We start from the raw sequence: 24,906 nt of genomic DNA, 5'->3' as shown, positions 1-24,906 counted from the left end.
GATATTCTGCATTGTGTTTTTAATGTGAATACTTACAAATTGTATTTTTTTATAATCTATGCTGAAATAAGCTCTTGGGTCATATAATTGGTATGTAATAATGTGCCAAAGCTGAAACAAAACTCATTTATATACTGTTTGCATCCTTTATCCAAAGTGGAAGCAATACTTTTTTAAAAAAAAAAGGCTTAGCAAGAAGAATCCCAGAAAACAAAATTTACTGTGTAAGAAAGCACACCTTGCAGGTAAGAGACCTACTCACCTCCACACAGTTATTTATAAAATCATTAGAGAGAACAAAGGAAGCTATTTCTAAGGAGTGAGCATACTGAGAATTGACTAAATGTTCTTGAAATAAGTAAACACATGCCAATGAGCAAAAGAAAGAGCAGGTAGAAGATGAGATCATTCTCACTTGCCTAGTTTAGGGGAGAGAAACACCTGGGAAGCTCTACTTGGAGGATTGGGGATGTTGGATGGGAAAGCTGCCAGATTCCTGGATCTCGGAAGTTCACTCTGCTGGTGATAGGACATGACTAGGCAGATCCATGGTCTTCCGAACATTCAAAAAGTACCTGATGTAATGGAACGATACAATCACACCCCATAACTGGCATCAACATTTTATACCTAGCATATGAACTATTTAACATTCTTTTTCTGTAGGATTAGATAGGATGCTCAAGGAAAAACATGGTAAGTTACCTTTTCTAAGAATTCTGTCCAAACACTGGGGTGTTTTAAAAAACTGTCTAATATGTGATTTTCTGCTATAATGTAATAATGATAGCTGTGACATTTGTGAATTGTCTGCTGTGTCCCAAACACCAGACTTGGTTAATTTATTCCTCACAACAAACCTGTAATGTGAGTACCATTTTTCCAATGAGAAAATTACAGTCCAACAGGTTATAGTTGCTTGTCTAAGGCTTGTAAATGAGAAAACAAGGATTTTAATTCAGGTGTGTCTGTCCCCGGAACAATTCTGCATCATCATCCCACCCGAGCAGAACCTGCTGTAAAGGACTTTACTTGCCAGTGGGGTAGAATCTAAGTTCGGTGACAGTTAAAAGAGAAGGCATATAGAAACTCTAAAGAGGAAGAGATTACTTGCAGCTGGAGGAAAACAAATCAAAGAAGGCTTCATGGAGTAGGTAGGCTTTAACGTTGGCCAGCACGTTTGTGTTTGGGCAGGCAGGCAGATATGGAAGCTGGAAGGCCCAAGAACTTGAAGCGAGTCAGAGAGGCAGGACCGTTGAAGTCACAGATGGGAAGGTCAGAGGCTCTCCTAGTTATGTTTTGCTCCAGTGTGTCATGGGACATGCTCTTGGGTGTGCGAGGAGAGATTTGGAGCTGCCATGCAAACCACCCCTGCTTTCCAGCCTCTCAGTGACATCTCCTTGAGCTTAGTCTGCCAGTTAATACAGGGATGCAGCTCAGGGAGCTCAGGAGACAGGTGACTGTCCCCCGCCAAAGACCCTGCCCACAGCAGGACAATGAGATGTGCTCCCAGATGAAATGTAGTGAGTTCCACACCTATACCAACTTTACCCACTCTGTCCGCTCATGGCCAGCAACAGGACAGAAGGAGGCCCATTTGGGGCAACATTCTTCTGGCCGCTCTGGAGCAGACAGAGTACTCCCCAGGCCCCTAAAAACATGGCCTCACTGGCGGGCGGAGCCAGGACCATCCTGCCACACACTGGACTTCGCACAATTGGCCAGTAAAACAGAAGCTTCCTGAAATGCAAAAAAAGTTCCATAATTCAGGGGCGCCTGGGTGGCTCAGTGGGTTAAGCCACTGCCTTCGGCTCAGGTCATGATCTCAGGGTCCTGGGATCGAGTCCCGCGTCGGGCTCTCTGCTCGGCAGGGAGCCTGCTTCCCTCTCTCTCTCTCTGCCTGCCTCTCCATCTACTTGTGATTTCTCTCTGTCAAATAAATAAATAAAATCTTTAAAAAAAAAAAAAGTTCCATAATTCATAAAACTAAGTCCCAAAAGCAAAATGACCTCTATGTAAAAGAAAGAATAATGTAAAAAGGAGAACGGTGGTTAAAAACGGTCATATCAAGGGAGTTGCTTATGGCCCTGATCCTTCTGTGGCCTGATGGTCAGGACAATTAAGGGTTTTTTAGGGGAAGTTAAAGAGTGTGAGTGAGGACAGTGAGGAAGGTCTTTGCACTCAGCCGACACCCATCAAGACTCTTAATAGAAATATGAAGTGTAAAACCGTGTAGGCTCATCTGTCTTTGTTTTTCTGTGGCAGTGATCAACTTGGGCATTCTGTCAGGAATATTAAGCTTAAAAATGAGCTTCCACGAGAAATGTGCTGCTGGTGAAACTCGGCAATATGTCTGAAAAGTGAGCAATCGTTCTTGTAAATTGAACACTTGCCAGCAAGAGAACTGTCTCTGAAAATAGATCAGAGTCTGCCCATCAGATTGTCTGACTTCTGTAACAGGAGCACTGACTGAGGGACTCATTCCAGCTCTTTCTCAGGTCCTGGCTCCTAAGTGGGATAGAGTCTTCCCCGCCCAGTGGCCCCCATGGGATCCCCTGAAACCCAGTGTGCATGCTTGCAGGAGCTCTTCATTGTAAACATTTTTGTGTTGAGAGCAGGTGATATGCCACGCACAGAAATGGAAAATTGATGTGCATTTTTATATTGAATCTTCACAGCGACGTGAAAGTGAGATATATCTTTTCTCATTTTAAAGAAAAGGAAAAAGTAAGGCTCTGAGAAACCAGGGAATCTGTCCAGGGGTGTTCAGCCCAAAGGATATAGGGAAGGGAGATAGAAACTGGGGCTCACCTAGCTCCAGAGCTCACTGTCTTGATGGCTGTGAAATACTGTCAGACCCGGAGCCCCTGAGAGTTCTCTTTAGGATGGAGATGAGAATTCAGCCGTGTTGCGGGGGGGCAGGTCTGGTCCTGTCATTTCTCCAAGGAACAAGCTCTGAGCAGAACAGGGGCTCCTTCTGAACCCAGTCCCTCCATTGCAGGCAAAGGCCATTGTAAATACAGAGATGGCTACGCCTTGCGTGCTAGCATTTATGCACAGCTCACCTTTAGGAGTGCCAAGAAGACAAACATGTTTCTGACTAAACCTTCAGTTTAGTGATTTGAAATCTAACATTTTTGCTCTAGCGTTCCAGAAGTATTCTTCACCCAGTTTCTGTCTCTAGGAAAAATGCCCACTTCCCTGTCTGATGAAATGAGACCAGGCATGGGGAAAGTTCTTAATACATTGTAAAATGTTGTAAAGAACTAGAGAGAAACCCCATCTCGCGTGAGGTTCCAGGTCCAAATTTTAGAATTCCTTTCTTCAAGAAGTGACCCGCTGATTGACTCACCTCCCAGTGCATCTCTGGCCCAGTGGGATCTAGCATGAATGGTCCCATACCCCAAACCACGGCCTCCTTTTTTCACAAAATTGCAAGTAGATACAAGGGAAACACATATAGTTAGGTAGAATTTTGCTCTTTAGTTCAGCTTGTCAGCACTTCTAAATAATTTATGTTTTAAGGTAGACAGTTGTGAAGCTGTTTTAAATGCAGAATGTCAAGGTCTTGCCAACATCTGAAACTCTTCAGAATATCCCAAATCTAGGGTCTTCCTGTTCTGGGAATTCATTAATAAAGAAAAATGCCTTTCCCGGAGAACGGGTTGCTGAGATCTGGAGGCCGGCGGCCTTGGAGCCGAGTGCTAAGTTATTTTCATGTCATGTAAATCGTCATGAGGAAAGGAGACTTACCAGGAGGCAACTGACATGTTGTTGATGTTTTATTTTGTAAATACCTGTAGGAATTGAAGCTGTATGACGATGTATGTACATCTCGAAGGCATACTTGTTTTTAAATTAACTTTTTCACTGAGTTATTAAATAAATATTAGCTACCAATAGATTCCTGTGGACACTTGAAAACTGTTGCTGAGTTGATAGATGTTCATAATTGCATATCAAACTAAGAGCTACAGAAAACCATACTAATGAAAATTCATTTCCTCCATCTCTTCTGTGGTTATGTCTGTGACATTTGTGTTGGACGGTGCCTCTTTCTGACACGTTACTGCTTACTTTCTTTGAATACATTCACAAATACTGACACGACAGTCAAGAAACTTGAAGGAAGCCAGGAGAGATTCCCAAAACATATTAGAACCAACAGCAAATACAGACCAGTAAACAATTACATACATTGTAATGGAGACTGGAGTTTGATCAGGTGTATCCATAAATTCAAGAAAGAAGTTTGGCATGCATTCAGTGTACACGCATCAGGGTAGCTTGTGGAGCCTCACAGCCAAGTGTGTGGACTTGATGTCTTAGAGAACTCAGTTGGGAACTCTGGCCCCTCTGGAGCGTGATCACCTCATGCAGTGTATGTAACCTGCTGTTATTTAGTCCTCTTCTCCAACATGTGGGTCACAGTTGCACCTACTTCTATTCTACATTTGCTGTGTGTATAAACTCTTTTTTAAATTTTTTTAAGATCTTATTTATTTATTTATCAGAGAGAGAGAACAGGCAGGAAGGGAGCAGCAGGCAGAAGGAGAAGCAGGGAGCCTAAAGCGGGACTCAATCCCAGGACCCTGGGATCATGACCCGAACTGAAGGCAGACACTTCAGCAACTGAAACCACCCAAGCTCTGTAAACTTTTAGATGCGTATTTAGACTCTGTCCCAGAGCAAGCGGTTAAGTGGTAGCCAGCCATTCCTAGTACTTAGTAGTCGGCATGATACAAAGAACCCTCAGTTACCTTTAGGACCCCGTTAGAGTTTACTACTTTGTGAAGTACCTAACGAAGTGCTAAATATATTTTGCAGAAAGGACTTTGTTTCTCCTCTAAGTGAGAAAGTAATATAAGAACTTAAAAATTTTTTTAAATACAAATTTAAGTGTCATCTTTACAAGTGAAAATATTATTCATTAATATTAACCTCTGATGTATTTAGCATTTTAGAAATGGTTAGATTTTTTACCCAGTGGCTAGGTTATGTAAAACCCCAAATTCTTTCTATATTGCCTTATATATGCAAGTCTTTTTTGCTTAAAAATATCCTGTACATATTCCCTTTACAGTGAAACCTGTAACATCACTGATAAAATCATGTAACTTAATTTTAGAGGGTTCCAGTCAATCCCATTAGAAGAGAGGATCGACATAAAATGGTATTCTGTCTATATCCATATTCTTTTCGGAACGTCTCCTTCCCCAATGTTTTGGCTGCTCTAAGACTGTAAATTTGAAAAGTTGCCAAATGTACAACCAGGCAGTATTTGGCTCATCATCAATTAGAAGGCTTCCAAAGCCTCCTTTTTGTCTCTTTTTTAAGTTTGTTTGCTTACTTATTAATACCCCTGATGGTTCCGGAAAGAACTAGAGAAAACTGTCCTAAAATGTGTTTTCAAGAATTTTCTCTGTTTGGCAGGTCGGTTACTGGAATGACATGGATAAATTGGTCTTGATTCAAGATGTGCCCACTCTTGGCAATGACACGGCAGCTATTGAGAACAGAACGGTGGTTGTAACCACAATTATGGTAAGTTTTGGTCTATGCTTTATGCTGTTCCGTCTTGTCCACAGGCAGTTTTAAGTCCCCAGCTTTGGTGAATGGCGTGAGAGCTGCATCACAGCTGGGACAACACGGGTGTTCTGATCTGCAGAAGTCTGTTGAGGCTCTGAATAGGTTTGCCCTGACCTTTGAATACATTCATTACCTTCATTTGTATTATCTTTTGTTGCAATGTTGTTCTTGGAAAGACGCTCAGATGTTAAAAATGGAAACTGTCACACCCTAGTTAGAAATGGATGAAATGCTAACATTCCAAAGGACAAAAGAATGAACATGAAGACTCAGCAACCAGTCACATAAAAACATGTGGTAATAAACACCACATTATTGTTGTCATGCTGTTTTTTATGACATCAGTGTAATAATAGTTGATAGTGTTAAAACTGATCACTTTCAAGGACTTTAATCATTGAATAATGATATGCATTGTCTGTCTATAATAGTGGGGCTATGAATGTAAAGATTTAAATGAGCATGTTTTATACAACTAAATGCTTTAGAAATAAATTTTGTTCTCTATTTTTAATGTAAAATGGTGTTCTGCACCGATTATTTTTCTCATTGACCAGTGACAAATACACAATAAATTTATCAGACTTCTAAGACTTAAGGAAAGTACGATTGCTCCATTCTGTCACGTCATAAAGTAAAAACAACTCTAAATGTTAAGGAAATGTTTTCAAAGAGATCGTAAAGACATTAACTTCCCAATCATAGAAAACTACGGAAGTCAAGCACGCCCTTTTGCGGGCGTGCTGGTCGGAGGAGATCAACAGTCGGTGATCTATAGGCTCAGCTTCGTCTCATTAGGCAGAACACGTTTTTAATTACTTACAACGCCCTTACTCCAAATAAAGTGGAAATACTTTATGTTATTTAGCTTTTAGCTTATGTAATTTTGATTTTTAGTAACGTCAAGTTATTTCCAAAACTTTGGGCACCGAGGTCAAAGCATGAAAATGCCAGAGAGAAGCGTTCATATGTTGCAGTGAGCAGCCTCTGTGCCATGTTACTCCGCTGAGACTTGATGGGAACTTGATTTTAGAATGCAAGCCAGCCGACAGCATTTTCGTGTAAGAGTGCAAAATACACTCCTTCTAGCTTAATTGTGTAATGGTTGCATGGGACTTGAAAAGCAGTATATATATACATATATATTTCTTTTCCTAAAAAAACACAGTAATGGAAAGTCATACTTCAGTGCAGTCCTCCTCTTTTCAGCCTCTGATGAAGAATCCTATTTTAAGAGATTGATCAAGAAAGAAATGAGTTCCACGCTGTTCGACCATTCCTAACTAAGGCTCAAGTCTTGTTCTCCTGTAGTAAATTTAAGCTAATTTTTCATGTGGGATTCTTCTTGGATGACCAGCTCTGGACTACAGAAAAAAAAATTTTTTTTAAGTTCTGTGACTTTTCTGAGATACTAGAACAAAAGAAGAATTAATCCTCCTGTTTCTCAAGAAAATACATAGATGTTGAAAGAGAATCACCTAGCAATTCTGACAAAGCAATTCCCCTATCCTGAAATAAGGTCATTGTATATAAAGCTGGAATTACATCACCCCTAATTCCAAGTGAAGGTTTTCTAAAAGTAAATATCTATGAATTTATGTGCTTGTTTTCTGAATATGCCCAGTTTGTTTTCTTTAAAGGTCTTTTGCAATTTTGCCTGTTCTGTGTGAAATAAAGTGTCTGAATGTGCATTATAGGTACAATGTAGAGAATCTTCTTTCCATCCCTGTTATCAAGGGGGCTGGAGATAGAATTCTTAAAACCAAAATATTGACTCAGTTTGCAAGCATGGCTAGTTTTCAGAAAGCATGCTACCAAAACAGTTAAAATGATTGAGAAATTAGTTGTTTCCTTTATATATGAAGAATATTCTGTAAAGATGTTGTTTGACAATGATATCATCAATATTTTTGCTATCAAAATAGTGCAATATTAGTATTTGTCTTTTGTATAAAAATGTAATCTTCATATAATAATACCTCTTTGGGCTTTGCAATTGCATAATCATTCAGTAATTAAAAAAAAGAATACCAGAATCCTTTCCCTAAACGTGTTCCTTGTCTTTGCTTTGTTGAAAATGGTCGTCCGGGACCTATGAAGCTCCACATCTCATTCATGTTGAAAGAAATAATGATTCCTTGTAGACAAATGAGGTATTGGCACCTGCATGTAATAATCTCCCAAATTCAGCTGAAAACTCCCAACACAGACGGAGCTGGTTTGACATCGTTTGTCTGTGCAAGATATCCCTCTAGACACACAAGGTTGAGAGTGTTGCCGCCCTGGAAATCACGCACTTTGATCAAAATTGATATGGCGTCGCTGTTCTTCCCATTTGTCTTTCCGTGGTGTATATTGTTATTTATATGTTGACACATTGTAATGATATATGCTGTTGTTAAATAAAATTGATTGAGAAATTCATTTATTCATCCATAAATATTTATTAAGCGTCTGCTGTGTGCTGGGCACCACTGTCAGCCCAGGGACATGCCAGAGAACGAGACCAACAACAGTCCTGCACTCAAATGAGTTTCTATTCCAGTGAAAGAAAGCAGACAACAAACAATAGATACGTAGGCTAGATATCATTCTGAAATAAAATGGGGCTCCAGCTTCCTGTACTGTTGAAATTTATTTTTTTCTTCTGACAGTATTGTCTATCAATAACATGGTCTTCATTTTAATGTCTCATTTATTCTACCTGAATACGGTCATGCTGACTGTTTGCTTGGCTAAATCCAAGTAAAAGTACCACCGGCAGCCGCCTCCCATGAGATCGTGACTACAAGAGTGAAAGGTCTAAAGTTTTGAGTTCACATGTTGTTTTCTGTCTTTGAAGACATAGTGACTAAAAATGTCATAAAGCTATAATTGTATATGAGACTGTGAGTCCTACTGACTTTCTCCATCCTCAGTAATAGTTTCTGTCAGCAGCTGAAGGAAGCCAGATCCGAGTCGTGCAGTGTGCATTGGCTCAGCGGTCGAGGGGAAGGCGGCGTGCAGGAGGGAGACGTGTAATCTCAGTCCTCTGGCTGCTGAACTCTCTGGAAAAGGAGAGATAAAGCAATATTTCAGCCGAGCCCATTTCCCCCCAGATGTTCATGACTGAAGCTAAACGATGCTTATGATGCATTGCTCAGTTAAGAAGCTACTTCTTACCATCTTGTGAATGTTAACAATCCTCTAGGAAGATTTTCCATACATCCACGTGTATTCCCTGCAGTGTTAGAATTGTGTTAAAAACCTGAAAGCAGTTTTACTTATCATAGTTGATCTTTTCAGAGGTTACTTTCTTACACCTTTTCATTAGATGTTTGATATTTTATCTTCTCTATGTAGAATTTTATAGCTGCCCTCCACATGTATACATGTGCATATACAATACACATATATTTTTATATCCTATGTACATAAATATACAAAAATAGATATACTTATTTTCCTCCTTGCACTAAATACTAACTTTCCCCATGCATACACCTGCCTCCAAAGGACTAAGTACTCAACTAGTTTTGAATTACCTTCTTTTGAATAAATTTTAAAGCTCTGAATTGAATAATCTGTTAATTCTCCTTTTACAAATTTTTATCCATGGGATAAATTATTTGCATCCAGTAAGATTCTTTGGAGAAAGGCAAATATACACACAGCAAATAACTTTGGTTAATATTATTGATTTTATTACTTTAACTGTTTTTGATAGTATTTGAAATCATTATATTTTTTGTTTAGAAAATCTTAAAGCCTTTCTAATAAGTATCTATTTCAACAAGTTTTGCTAAATACAAATAATCTGAAAAAAATCCTCAATAGGAAAATACTTTATTGATTGAAAATCATCTTAATTCATTTACACAAACATTTCCTTAAGCAAGCCCTAATGTAGCAGGTTTAGACAGAGATTGATTTCTTTCCTGAAATAGCAGAGCAGATGTGGAACACTACCCATTATGGAAATGTTAGTAATAAACTCATAATCACCAAGAAGTAATGCATTTAAAATAACTTCTGAGGAATTACCATTCCACAGAGCACAGTAGTTGATATTAAGGATGGTAGGTTAGACTTTTAGGGCAGAAATAAGAGGTTATTTTACACATCTCTGATCATTCCATTTTTATTCACAGTTACTTACCTGAACTCCATAAGGGCTCCTTACCGAAGATGCCCCACAAATCCTCCTTAGCGATTGGCTAGGACTCATTTTCTATCACATTGAAAAGATTTGGCATTTTCTTCACCCATAGTAGCCCCAAACATTTGTATTAAATCCTTCCCAAATATGCAGATCAGAAGGGCTACTTGTGGACAAAATTATCAGGCTGGGTTGGTGCAAAGGAGGAGGTTGGGAGAATATTTAGGATCTGCTACTTGTATTAAAATATGAAAGAAAAGCAAAATGAGACACACTTGAGGAAAGCGAGGAGAGCCGAGCAACCAGGAGAGCTTTTGTCCAAGAAAAGCCTGGTCTTTCTCTCGGCCTGTTCCCCCACGTCCCTAAGTGTGACCGTCTTCTCTCACGCTGCATGCCTCGCTCATCTGAGTCTCAGTAACTGCACATGCCCCTGGTTATGCAAACGTTCTGGCTCAGTTTCTAGTCAACGTCTTCAGTAAGCTGAAGGTTTTCTAGTCTTTGTTGGTCTCTTTGGCAGGAAAGCAAAGACCCTGATGGGCCCATGCTGCCCAGAAAGGGAATAAAAAGAAAAGAAAAGAAAACACCAAATACATTTTTTTAATTCAGTTTTACAGATGACTATTTCAGAAGAGATGGCCTCGCACTTAATAATTACTTCCCTTTTGAAGACCTGAATCAGAAGTTCTAACGTAATTACTTCACCATGGTATTCCCATTTAGGGAGCGGTGATGGGCCAGGAAATCTTTTTTATTCATGGAGTGCCATATAGGTACCAGACGATATGAGGAGATAGGGAAAGGTTTTATCTATACTGTGTACCCACAGTTTCATAGAATGTATATCATTTACACATAATACAGACATTCATGTCCTTAAACTTGTCCCCTCCCTGGTTAAATCATATGAAATCGCGAAGCGTTGCATGCATTTTGACAAATGCGTTGATAGCTTCAACAGTTTCCAGATACTTCAAACAAGAGATTTAGTTCCCACATTGGCTACTTCTGTGAACTTGAACAATTTACTTGCCCTCTCTGAGACTTAAATGTTCCCCCTGCAAAAGGGAAGTGCCTACCTCAAAATATCAGTGTGAAAAGTAAGTGAAGGGCATAATTAAAGAACTTAGCATGATTTCTGATCCAGAGCATGCCCTCAATAAGTAGAGCTGTTCTTAGTTTTCACTCCTGTATTTTATGATTGTCCCCCTCACTCTTACTCCTTTATCCTTATTGCAAAGAATTATAATCTTAATCACAAGAGGACAAGAGGCACATTTTACTTATTTTTGTACCCCCTAGTTTCCAGCAAACTGCCTGGCACACAGTGGGTGCTTAGTAAATGTTTGAGTACATAATATAAGTGCAGCTTTTAATAAAGCAAACTGTTCACTGTATAATGTAGAGGGAATTGAGCAAATGAGGTGGGATTTCTAGCTAAAGAAACATGAACACAAGCTAATACTGTCCTACATAGATTTGAGGGCTGAAATTCTAAGTGCTCAAGTATTCCAGACACTTTAGAATTGACCTTCAATCTTAGGACTGCATGTGAGCCGTAGTTGTACAACTTTACAAAACTCTAAAGTTTATTATAGTGAAAGTTGTAAGTGATAACTATACAGCCATTTCAGTTACAGTTTTAAGCATTTTATAGATGTTTGGATCTTGCTTTTCTCTACATACACTTCCACATTTTAATTAGCTGTCACAAGAAAAAGAGAATGGAAGGATTAGCTCCTTTTAACTACTAATATTTTATATCTTAGGCATTAACACTGCTTTGCAACAACTCAACCACATTTATAATTTTCAAAACCCTTTATATTTGGAGGATGTTTTCCATAAGCTACTAAATAGTTGTCATCTATCTGAAGAAGAGGCAATTAATTATCTTAACTTTATATGTGGAGAAACTTTCTTTACCCAAGTTCGGTGTTAATACATGCATCAATTTCAAAGACAGGAGAGAGTTCTGGGTCCTTTGACTATGTTAGCCTAAGGCAGAATTATTCGAGGACCAGCCCTAGACAATGGCCCATGGTAGAGTTATTTAGGGCATCCCCATGAGAAAGTTATGGATCATTCAATTTACATTTTTATTATGTTTCTTAAAGTAGTTTCTATATTTACGAAGTACTTAAAATCAGAACTTGTGTATACTGCTATGTTATGTAAAGTAAAATACTGTCTAATCTAGAGTTTTAGGAGCAAGTTCAACTTCCCTAAATACACGTGCTAGGAGAGAAGAATTTTGTGTGAAAATTACTCAGTGGATGTTATGTTACAATGTTATAAAATATAAATCCATGATCTCAGTGACATTGTGGCTAAAGGTGGCCACTCCTTGTCTGCGAATCTGAGGTGTGACCAGCAGGTCTATCTTGCATGTTCACCAGACCTATCTTTTGGTGGCTTTAGACTCCATTTTTAAAATCAGGTGCTTGCTTGCTAATGTGTCTCTTAGTTCATGGCCTTTTAAATGGTTTGGTTTAGGGGTGCGTGTGTGCATGTGTGTGTATGTGTGTGTTTTAGCTAAAAACTGTCTAGTTATTGTTAGCCACAAGTCTTTAAATTTTATGAGGATTTTCACAGTAATTATTCATCCTATTTTCTATCTTTCTTACTTCAAAAACTAAACAGGAATATCACTTGAAGTGTGTGACTATCACAATTGGCATTATTAGCTTTCTTTGAAGACATATTTTTTAATAGAATAAGACTTCATGGACCACAACCCTCATTAAAGCCAAAAATACTGGACAGTTTTAGGAAAGCCACTTTAAGGCAAATAAGTATGTAAAATGTTTTAAATAATGAGTTGATTTCTTCATTGAACCTTGCTGGTGCCTGCTCTGAGAAGGGCATCCAGCGAAATGCTAGAGAGCAGAGAAAAATCATGGAGCTCCTTTGCTAAAGGAGATTGTAGTTCAACATGGCTAAAAAAGATGCAGAATATGGAGACCCGTGACCTTGAATAACTACTAGATGGTCTCTGATTTCTTGAGCTACTCTAGAAATAACTAATTTCATTGCCAAAGATGATAGGCTTATCCTTCCCTTGACAGTTACTAATACCTGCTTTTCATGTTGTGGTCACGGGGCTCGGTATATAACAGTCACTGGGTAGAAAACTGTTTTAAAGGTTTCCCTTTTAGTACCCAACATAAAGCAACTGAATATACTCCTTAGTGTATTTATAAATTCATCTGTTTTATTATTGATTTCTAGCCACACAAAACCAGTGTGTATGTTAAATATAATCTTGTCAAATTCTGCAGCTGAAAAGTTACATAAAGACTTTTGAATGTTTTGTAATTTCTCCTTTACAGTTCTACTTCTCTCATTATAGGAATCCCCATATGTTATGTACAAGAAAAATCACGAAATGTTTGAAGGAAATGACAAGTATGAAGGATACTGTGTAGATTTGGCATCTGAAATTGCTAAACATATTGGTATCAAGTATAAAATTGCCATTGTCCCTGATGGAAAGTACGGAGCAAGGGATGCAGACACAAAAATCTGGAATGGGATGGTAGGCGAACTTGTTTATGGGGTAAGCAAATCAATTTATTGAAGGATTTACTTATATAAACCTGAAAGTTTTTATTACCTGGGCATATATCCATTTCTTAAGACCTGTTAACTTTTTTTTTTTTTTAACAAATTTGCGGTTCATTCAAAGAGGCATATATGAAGTTCAGATGTTTCTCTAATTCATTATGGTACAATTCCCAAATAATGAGAGAAGCTAACACCTCATAATTTCAAAATCAGGAAAGATAAAAACTTGGGATATGATGTCCTATTTTTTTTAAAAATTGACTTCAGTGTCTGTGATGATAATTCTCGAAAGCCTAATGCTGCTATACCATAGCCATGTTGTTTTTAAGAACTGCAAAACAAATCTATTTTGAATGTTACTTGATAATGGAAGGAGCATATTTTCCCCAACAGCATAAAGGTGGACATTATTGTAACTAGTTACTTATGTCCTTGTTGCTTGGGGTTACTGGTAGATTTCGTTTACATAATTGATAAAGCAATTATTAAGCTACTTTAGCATCTATAAAATATTCAGCAATAATATGAGATTCTTAGAGTTCTGCTGAACACGGTAAGTTTAAACTTTATGCAGTGCCATCATTTTCTGAGACATAGCCAAACACAATTCTGTATTCCAAAGGTATTCCGTAGCAGGCCTCACATGCTTACACGTCAAACCCTTCCCTTTACCGGATGCTGAGTATACACATTTATAGCCAAGAGCAAATTCAATGTAGACATTCCTGCCTGAATGAGAGCAAGATCGTTTTCGTCAGCAATCCCTGCGAAGTTACAAAATGAAACCGGCAGTTACCAAATGCTGGTAACGCACTGTATAGTTCCAGAGCCCAGACGCCAAACCCAGAGCTTACAGTAAGCTGTAGTCATCGAATAATCGATAAGTCATACACACCTGAAGTGTATTTGGAGGTGTCCTGTAAGCCAATCCGTAGCTCACAGATTCCACCTTCAAAGCACACTCTCTCTCTGAGTCATCCTCCTCATAAGAACTCTCTGAAATCATTACATGAGAGTCCTCCTTCCCTAGAAGAGAAAAAGGATGGAATGATGGAGAGCGTAACTGGAGTCTGGAGAGAGGCTCCCTTTCCAAGCCTGAACTACAAGCGGATAGTTTCCCGATTCCGTATCCTGCATTTCAGACCCCAAAGCCACATACTTTCTCCAGCCAGTCTGATACAGTAGCTATAACCTCAGCAGAAGAGGAAATCGTTTGGCATTAAAGAACAATCATTTGGTTTTATATCCATTTAAAAAGAACTGACTAGTTCGTTGTCCTAAGTGAAGAAAAATTTTGCAGTTTTAAAAAAATCAAGAAGTGTTTTATCACAGTGCTCCCAAACGGTTTGATAGTGAGATTTAAGTTCCAAAGAAAAAGGATTCCTAAACCATGTGTCCCTTGGTAATATTTTAAAGTTTTGGTAATACTTTTAGTTTTTGAGACAGTAAGTAGATTTTTTTTTTTTTTTAGATTTTATTTATTTATTTTTTTGACACGGAGAATGAGCACAAGGGAGGGCGGAGGAGCAGCAGGCAGACAGGTTGAAGCAAGGCCCCTGCTGAGCAGGGAGCTTAATGCGGGACTCGATCCCAGGACACTAGGATCATGACCTGAGCTGAAGGCAGCCACTTAACTGACTGAGCCACCCAGGCGCCCCGACTATATATAGATTATAAATGTAAACATTATTCAACTTGTAACTAAAGTAATTAGTTGTGAACTAAACTTGTGAACTAAAGTAATTTATTTCCTTCAGAAAATAGTATTGGGTATTTCATCTCCAAAAATCCTTCTTGAATTACCAGTTAGTCACGTATGGTGCGACTAACCTGAGTAACTTCCTACAGCGATTATTATATCTCTTTCCTCCGGAGTCCATGTCCATTGGGCAGCCCAGCCTCACCCCTTTGCAAGGGCTCTGACCACATTGTTCAAGTAACAGAAACAAGTGCTATTCGGAGATTGGCATCATTAACCAAGAGTTACAGCCATAGCACCTGTCATAGTAACACAGAGTCCCAAGGTCAAGCAGTTCTCAGAGAAGATAGCAGAGTGCTTATTAATACGCAGCGTATTCAGTCCTCAGTTCATTTGCGAGGGGTCAGATTCTCTCATCCCTGTCACTTGACGTTTTCCCAAAAGGAACCTTCCATGTCTCAACCCTTTGTGCAGATTTAGTGCTTTTCATCCTGCACTCCTTAATGTTTGTACTTTCTTACTGCTAGTCCGTAGAACAAATGCCCAGTGTCCAGGGCCCAAGGGGAAGCTCCATCCATTCTCTCCTATCCAACAAAGCCCATTAGACAGTACAATTACTCACTTTGAACCTGTTATTATTACTGCTTCTTTATTCTTCACACACTTTGTTACTGGCGTTGTTAGGAGTAAGTGTTCTGGGACACACGCATGGCCTCAGCATGCCAGCTGGTGGTGGCCCCAGAGCACAGGACCACGCTTCTCCCCACCCCCCAGCTGCTCATGTCCTTCCCGCCTGTGGCCACCGTGCACCAAGTCCAAGTCCTGTCGCCGTGTTCTGTGTGCATGCTGCTGGCTCCTGCCATACTCGTGTGCATGGATTTTAATCCAGGGAAGGATTTCCCCAAGCACCTTCCAGGTCCTGCAAGTACCAGCATTCCCTGTGGTCTGGGTCACAGCGCAGGCTCCTGAGCCTCGCTCCAGCCCTTGAGAACCCAAATGTTAGCCAGCTCTTGCAGGAGATACTCGACCCCCAGGACTCGCTGAGAGATCGTGGAACCAGACCCACGATGTAACATTTCCAGTCTGAGCAGAGAAAGCCCAGGTGTATCTTCTCTGTTTCACTGGCCTCTTTCAAAACACGACTTTCAGACTTCAAAAGTGTCCCCTTCGACCTTCATGTTAGCACCCTTATCCAGCATTCACCTTCCCTCACCCCTTGTTCCCCAAGCGGGAGGCACCTCAGTTTCTCTCCGTGTTGCTTTCGTTTATCAGTGGTAACTCGTGTCAATACAACTTTGCCTAAGAACACAACACCTAGCAGCTTAGTTCACAAAAGGTGGCATTTCCCATCAGCGATAGTTTGCGTTACTCATTTGTGCTGCGACAGTGGACCAACATCGTGTACGATACTAACAAGAATAAAATTTGTTTGATTGAGACTCATCATATGATATGAGAAGAATTTTTCTGAGCATGAAACCGAAGGCTGAAAACAGAAAAAAAGATAGTCCCATATAGCTACAACAAAATTAAATACTCCTATATTGTAGCGGAGTACCGTGAACTGAGTTACGTACACAAAACCATTACTAAATAGGGAGAATATTTGCAACGTGTACAGAAAATAAAAATTAATTTCTGGAATATATTTAAAAGCACTTACAAATTAGTAAAAAGTGAATACACCATATGGAAAATAGGGGCAGAGTATGACAAGCTGTGGCATAGGGGAAAATGGCTATTTGTTTTATAAAATAAATGTTTTATAAAAATAAATTCAGATTACTGCAAAGAGCTCTAGCTTGCCGTGGAACAATTGGCAAAGATAGATGAGAATAAAGGTACACATGGCTGGCCAGCATTCCTAGTGGCAAGTGCTCTCCACACAGTGCTGATGATGGTAGAAATTTGCATGATCTTCCCAGAGAAAAGTTGCACAAAACGTATCGTGGCCATTGCAAGGATTGTTCCCATTTAGACCAGAGAATCCCATTTCTAGAAATTCATCTTAAATGGTTACGGAATATACCGGGGCTTGTCTTCAAAGATGTTCACATCATGGAAGTTGGAAATTGTGTAAACCTGGTAACAGCATAATCCTCTCCTAAAATAATAAGTAGGTTGAGCAAATTGTGATATTTTCCCATGACCAAATACTTGCAACCTTTGATTCTTAATATGTATGATAAAACAAAAAGGAGTTCATCGTAACCTTCTGAGTAGAGAAATTGCAAACAGTATTACCCCATCTCAGAATAGAGAAGTATGATTGCTCAAACCACGTCTAGCAGGCCTCTCTGAAGAACGAGCAGGAGCAGGTGAAGGGAACGGAGGTCATTCTGTTTCGACATCTCATTATTCTGTAGCCAGTTCATAGATCACTGGTCTAATGGAAATTATGTAAATAATAAAATGGCAAACATGATAACCTCCCAGCGGTGAGTCTGACTTTCATAAATGTGGGCGTGTATGAGGTAAGCTAAGTTCATTCCCGCAGAGGGCTCTTAGAGTTGGCGCTCAGCCCCACAGTGGGCAGCCTCGTGGCTGTTGTACCCTCCCTGCACCTGCCCACCGCAGTGCCCTGGGATGGAGCTGCCGGCTGGCCTGTGAGCCAGTGACCTGAGGGTCTATAGGAATCCCTGGAGATGTCAGCCTCTCCAGGAGCATGCCTGGCTGTGTTTCCGATTCCACTTTACTGCCAGATATGTTCTTTTCAAAATGAACAAATAACCTTTTTGTGCCTGCAGATCACTTAACAGTTTACAGTGTTTTCACGACCCTTTATTCCATTCACTTTTGGAGATGGCATGATTGATGGAAGACACGCGAGCCCCGATCAAGACGGGCCGTGATGTGTACACCTGAGTCTCAGCTCCATCGTCTAGAAAACAGTGATAAACGGGATTAGCGTAGTGTTAAATGAGAGGCCGTTTAAAATACTTAGTTCAGAGCCAGATATATAGTCCCTCAGTAAATGCTCACTAGGATTTTATTAAATTTTCCAAAAGAGAGAATCACAGTGATGCAATGAGGCAAACACAAAAGTGTCCTCATTGGGGAGACATGGAAAATGGGCTTGGAAAAATGGCCGAGTCACAGAACAAAAACAGAAACTGGTGTCTTATAGATCATAAGAGCTAAGAATTGAATCCACTGTTTTCCGAACACTGAAATTCAGAGTATAAAATCAAAGTATGTGGCTAGGGAGAGATAAATGCCAATTTTCAGATTTTTGTGTGTGCGCTGGATTGGAAAATGTCCTCAAACAGCGGGTGTCTTCCATGCTACAAACACAGACTGTAGGGTAGGTTTTCCTACAACTGGAAAGGAATAAAAAAGGGCTGTTTGAAATTTACATTCATAATATTAAGGATGGCCAAGTAATGAGTCAGTGGCACCATTCCAAATGAAACAGAAAACTCTTCAACATAATGGCAATTCCAGCCAAGAAATTCAGAAATCCAGCCATATGGGAAGTCCGGTCAGGCTCATCCTCTGGCCCGGCCCATGTCCTTAGAGACGAAGACAGTTATCTGAGTCCAAGTATATTTTTGCTTCTATCCACTCTTTCCCTGTGTCTCTTCCTCTCATCTAATCACCAGCACCAATAAAAATATTTCATGTACTTGGACAGGGTATATTCTCTTGGGAAAACAATCTACCATTCACCTTCTGTTTATCCATGTTCACACTCAGCTAGCTGCTGGCTTTCCCCTTCAGAATGTAGAGTGGATGCATAACTCGTTAGTTTTGAGTGGATCGGCCCCGTGCCAGCCACTTCATGGAGTGCATTAACCTGTGTGTTTTCATGTGTCTCTTCTCTTCTAGAAAGCAGAGATTGCTATCGCCCCTCTGACTATCACTTTGGTCCGAGAGGAGGTCATTGACTTCTCTAAGCCCTTCATGAGTTTGGGCATATCCATCATGATCAAGAAGCCTCAGAAATCTAAACCAGGAGTGTTTTCCTTCTTGGACCCTCTGGCCTATGAGATCTGGATGTGTATAGTGTTTGCCTACATTGGTGTCAGTGTGGTCTTATTCCTAGTCAGCAGGTTTAGTCCGTATGAATGGCACACAGAAGAGCCAGAGGATGGAAAGGAAGGACCCAGCGACCAACCTCCCAATGAGTTCGGCATCTTCAACAGCCTCTGGTTTTCCCTGGGCGCCTTCATGCAGCAAGGATGTGACATTTCACCCAGGTTAGTTTGAAAACTCTTCGCTTCCTCACTGCCCCGTTATTCTCAGTGTTGTGCAGGCTGTCTCCACACATTTTTCTCCTGGGGGAGGGGGAGAAGGGTGCAATTCCCAAATTAATCTGAGTACCACCATGGCCAGTTTTTCCAAGTTAGCACCAGATGTGGACACATCATGCAGATGAACTTCCCCAGCGGAGAAGTAACATATGCAACCCCTCCGCAGTCTCCAAAATCACATAGTGTTAGCATTGCATTCAGTGGTCTCACAGGTGGAAATGAAAATCTAAATTGTCAGACTAAGATTTCATTTTCATTTTGTCTCCTTTTCAAAATCAGAATTTTCTGTTACTGATGCTGTTGTTCCCTTTTTATAAAAATTAATTTTGACCTCAGTTTACACCCCACATACCTTATGGGGGATTTCTGCTGTAGACTTTACCTGACGCCTGAGTCAGTATATTAGGTACCAGATATCCGTTGTTCTGTGTAACAGAACATGAACTAAGTAAGCTTAGTTAGTGGGCAAACTCAGCAATGTCAATACGGTGTTGGTTTAATAGACATGTTTTTCAGTATCTGTGGAGTCATGGCTCACTTCCTTTGGATGCCATTAAGACATTTTTCAGTCGTTTGCCAGAAATGCAGCCAGTCTCCTATTGCAAGAAAAATACCAACCTTCTCCCACAAAAAAAATAACTGCAAGTAGGAGAAGGCTATGAACTGAACTTAAATATGTGACTTAGATTAGCAAAGCAAATACACAGATTTTTTTAAAGAAATGTATGCTTTCTCAAAAAGAGACATTTTAGGCACAATGCAGTTGTGTTCCTTAAGACCCCAGAAAACTCTAAATGTGTTTAAATTCCAATAACATAGAAAACTGAGTCAGTAATTCTGAATTAATCAAATGAAGAGAAAGCAAGAGCAAGTCATGGGATGGTTTTGAAAACCAGGATGAAGCAGGTGCTAAGTTAAAACTGACAGGTGCTAGGTGCTACTTAATAATAATGGTTAAGAAGGGAGAATTTGAAAGTTAATAATGTCATGGAAAATAGGAAATTTTTTCTTACAGTAAAAAAAAAAAAAAAAAAGTTTAAAAACAATTTGTCCCAGTAATTTTGAACTCTGATGGTCCCAGGGAGTGAAATCAATGATAAAATTACCTGGATTTTTTATTCATTCCATCCTCACTGTTCCTCTGCATCCACCTTACCCACACATTCCTGATACCAGGGAAAGTATGTGGAGAGAACTTTTTTCTTTTGAGGTTTAGTGTCTGTTTTTTAATGGCATCTCCCAGTGCACCGAGAAGTCACACGCTGTGCTCTCGTATTGGCAATGGCAGAGAGAACCTGTTTAGGGCAGAAAGTAAAGATGTGTTTGGAGATAGCCCATCCTCAGCTCAGATCAGAAATGAAATATCAGACAGACAAAACAATCCCCAGCGGTGGTCACTCTGAGACCAGTCTGAGTCCCCATCTGGTCCAACCCCGTTCGGGGTGTCCCACCTGCCCTGGCAGGGCTCCGTCTGAAAGCCATTGCAGGTCCTCTCGGAAGGGCATCTGTATGAAATCTGAGACCTCGCCCGCTGTTAACACGCACTGCTGTTTCATGTACCACAAAGAGATCAGTGATGCTGCCGATGAAGCCACACGAGTGTGTTTATCTCATCACCTGTAGGCTACACCCTAATTCCAGAGATGCTAAAACATAAAGGGGGGCGGAGATCAGTGAATTTCAGTAAGTGTTCCTTTCTTGTACATGGAGGAAAGGCATTAAGTTCCACGTTTCTGGGAACACACAGTAAAAAGGGAACATCTTCCATATTTTCAGTGGCATTCATATCCTCGAGGTAGCGTGCCCAGCTCAGATTATACAGAAAGATAGAATCATTCTGGAGTAGACAGAAGATAAAACTGTAATTGCCATCGTGGTTTTAAACGTACCCTATGAATTTATGATATTTCTTTTCTTTCTCTATGTTGGTTAGAGAAAGGAAAATGTGCATTATCTTATCCATGTTTAGATCCCTCTCAGGTCGAATTGTTGGAGGTGTTTGGTGGTTCTTTACGCTCATCATTATATCATCTTACACCGCTAACCTCGCTGCTTTCCTGACGGTTGAACGAATGGTCTCCCCCATAGAAAGTGCGGAAGATCTGGCCAAACAAACAGAAATTGCCTATGGAACCCTGGATTCAGGGTCAACAAAAGAATTCTTCAGAGTAAGTTAAGGGAAAAACTAACCATGAAATGTTCATAATTTTGAAACTCAGGCATTTCTGAGTTTCTGCCAACCATTATATTATGGGCTCTAGCTGTTTGTACGTTTTGCATATATAATAGTAATGCTATGTTTAATGCTAATACTTCTACTTGGGAATTATAATCACTTCAGTTTGTAAAAGCTAATTGATTTATTCACATTGCAATAGAGACCCAGGGAAAAGTAACAACAAAAAGGTAATTAAGACAACTTTAGAGTGTAACTTATCCAGAAGGTTCCAGTTTTGATAATGCTGTGATGATACTGCATCTGGGAAGATTATAATTTAGATGTGCTTGGGGGTTAAGGGCATAACAATGAAAGCAAGGGTTTTTTGTTTTGTCTCAAGAATACATTTAACTTGCCACATTTGAAATCCAAAACCTTAATTGAAGCTTTTACTTCCTTCTGTGAGGTAGAGTCTGTAATCTCTTCCATAACAATGGATTTCAAAGCACATTTGCTTTCTCACAGAATAATGGTAATAGAACTGTTAAGTTCTGGACACTTAACAGTTACGTGTTCGCAAGATATTCTGTGTGCCGATTTCTCTGCTTTTACAGATAGAAGTGTTCAATCTGTTATCATTTCATATATGGATGCAGGTACCGGGGGTTTAAAAGTTTCTGGTTTTTTTAGTTCTTTGTTCCACTCTGAGGATGAATTTTTGATTGGTGAAACTCTTTGACTCTGCTTGTACTTAAATCCAGAGATATGCACTTGATAATGTCTGGTCAGAGATAAGGATTCATTTTGTGACTTCAGAACCATAACATTAAAAGACAGTCAGAGTGACAATTTCACAAATATTTACCCAAGTAATAATGAGGATATTTTACATTTAATTTCAATTGCTTACAGGTTAGATGTTTACTAATTTAGGAGACAGGAATTTTATTTCCCTGTTTTCTAAGCTTTTGTGTAAAACTAATGACAGCCCTTTGAAGTAAGTGGGCGCTTGAAACACAGTACTAGGAGAGCACATTGTCATTCGAATGTATATGCTTGTCATCTTCCCACTCAGCTGGGAAAAAAACAACAAAACACCCTACTCTTTAAGCCAGCCTTTAACTGTCATGTACTTGAAGTTCATAAGAGATTTCTCTTTTTTAAGAGGATCTAACTACATGTGTTTACATAATACTGAATTAAGAACAAACCAATCAAAAGTTTTGTCAAACCCATCATTGGGCGTTGCAGCGAACCATGTCCTTGTCAACAATTTAGAGAGAGCCTTGCTAGTAGATATAATGAAACATTTACGATAATTACAAATATTTGCGGATTTTTCTAGAACTGTAAGTAATGCTCATGACAGTGGATAAACCTAACTCACCAGATTTCTAAAACTTACCGAGAGCATCCCAGTCTTTAAAGCTTCCTGATAGAAGTATACTGCTCTAACACATTTTAGCACAATTACAGTACCTTGCCAGAAATCTGTAAATTTCTGACTCCTTCCACCCAAAACTAGGTAAGTAAAATTCAGTAACTTTGCCTAGAAACCATTATGCATAGGCATCAAAATGGAATACACTTGCATTTTACCGAGCAATGGTGACCGAATTTCATGTAAATAAGGTAAATATTTGCAGGTTCATCATTCTGCCTTGAGTGATAAAGGGAGAAAGAAATGTCATGTTGATGCCCTGAAAAAAAAAAAATCAGAAATAACTCACTGTACAGCTCTTTGGCATCGAGCACACAGAAAATGTTTATTTCTAATCTTTATAGAGTTTTTAAAAAGTGTTCCAAATTCTAAAATCTGGTGAGGGAGATAAGAGACCATATTGATAAGAAGTAGAGGATGAAGTAGCTGCTTGCTGGATTTACAGAGCCTTTCCTGCGGGCCATGCCCGTCACCATGGCCCGTTCTCTCTGCCCACCCCCGCACCCCCAAAATGGCAGCTTTAAAATGGGAAGATTTTTTATAAGGTATTTATTGTTGTAGAACGGTCTGAACCCTAATGGGACAAGAAAATAATTTTCCCTGGCAGCACCCTTTCAGGAAGGCATAACCGTGGGTTCTCTGATAAAAATCTAATTCCTCCCTCCCCTCCCACAGATGATGGCCTGGTTTAAATAAACCATTTTGTCTGACAGGTGGAGGCAGTGGAATGTGAAGGGTGTTTTTGTACCTGTCAGAACTGTTTTCTCGTAGGAACACAGTAATGGTACATCTATCAGCTCCATTAAACTGCCTCAGGCAGTGACCCGTACCTATGCTTCCAAAAAATGTTGCAGTCACAAATCGGCTGGAGAAGGAACTAGGCCGTAGGGGGCGGGGGGGGGGGGGGACTAATCCAAATGCAACTGTTGCCTTGGTTTTGGCCCCGTTATGAAATTCAGTGTGTTCTGTGTTCTGTACACCTTGTGGAGCATGAACGTGGAGGCGTTGAAGGGCCGTCCAGACCTGTCCCTGATGGCAGCCTTGCTGGTGAGGTGTTCAGACGTTACTGTGCACCTGAGGCTCACGCAGCTCCGACTTCATACCGCGGCTGCTGTGGTCATCCGTCACTCCACCGGGGCGTAAATGAGGTGCATGACTATCTCAGGGCTTAGAAGATTATCAAATACTGCAAACCATGGCCTTGCCACCTAAGCTGCTGGAAGCGGGGACCTGGCAACAATGTTAATGTTAACTAGAATGCCTGACATTTGTACCTGTTTTCTATTTAAAAATGGAAAGGCGGGAATACTTAATTTTTGAGCAGTTTAAAGGACAACACATTTTTAAAAGTCCAAGAGTTATTTTCAGTAATAGAATAGTGCTTTAAGTCAGCAAGTTTCCTATGTTGAACTTCACAACAAGGAAAGAAATAATTCTGAGATTATTTTTCTAATATCAAAAAAATAATGACTTTTGTATCATCTTGGCTTATGACTTTCAGCGTATTTACTCCCCCAGCCTGATCTTTAAAAAGATAATTACAGCTGAAGATTTTAGGGACTTAGAATCCCATTATCACTGTGTTTGGGAGTTTTCTGGGACTGCAGAAATTCCCTTTTAGCCTGTCTCATCAAATTTACAAAGCTTTGCTTGCCCTCGCTCCTTAACACTCACCTCTTGTGGTCACAAATAAGGCACGGGAATATTATTTCCAGCTCTTCCCTACTTGAATGCTCCCTTCCGCAAGTGAATGTGACCTTATCTCTGCCATGCACCTTGAAATCAGAATCAGAATTTCTAAACATTCGTAGAGTGACAGTGTGATTTTTTTTTCCCCGAAGGAGTTGCTTTATTTCTCTCTTTTCCACCAGGTGCTGTATCTTTACAATTTCTTTTATATATAAGGTTTTGCTAAGTGTGGCCCAACTACACTGTGGATTCCTCTTTCTTCTGAACTTTAAGGGAATTAATTCAACTTCTTTTGCATTTCTGGTATATATAATTCAATATATATAAACAAATGCAACAGTAATTTCCTTCACATTAGTATTATACAAATGGACT

At 39.8% G+C, this 24,906-nt stretch overlaps 1 protein-coding gene across 10 annotated transcripts in view; it reads left to right on the top strand.

Annotated features, from left to right (window-relative positions):
• The window catches only part of GRIA4 (glutamate ionotropic receptor AMPA type subunit 4), a 407,250-nt gene that overhangs the window by 339,002 nt on the left and 43,342 nt on the right, over window positions 1-24,906 (top strand). For 9 of the 10 annotated variants that reach the window (XM_044257740.1, XM_044257741.1, XM_044257742.1 and 6 more), the window contains exons 10-13: window positions 5,434-5,544; window positions 13,077-13,283; window positions 18,819-19,189; window positions 21,213-21,411. In XM_044257740.1, the coding sequence (XP_044113675.1) occupies window positions 5,434-5,544; window positions 13,077-13,283; window positions 18,819-19,189; window positions 21,213-21,411 (888 nt within the window). Of the gene's footprint in view, window positions 1-5,433; window positions 5,545-6,798; window positions 8,014-13,076; window positions 13,284-18,818; window positions 19,190-21,212; window positions 21,412-24,906 lie in introns of those variants that run through there. The other variant, XM_044257749.1, reaches the window with a different exon arrangement.

The sequence above is a fragment of the Neovison vison genome, chromosome 7 (genome assembly GCF_020171115.1).
Source record: "Neovison vison isolate M4711 chromosome 7, ASM_NN_V1, whole genome shotgun sequence".
NCBI lineage: Eukaryota > Metazoa > Chordata > Mammalia > Carnivora > Mustelidae > Neogale > Neogale vison.
This window is presented reverse-complemented; position numbering and strand designations above follow the sequence as displayed.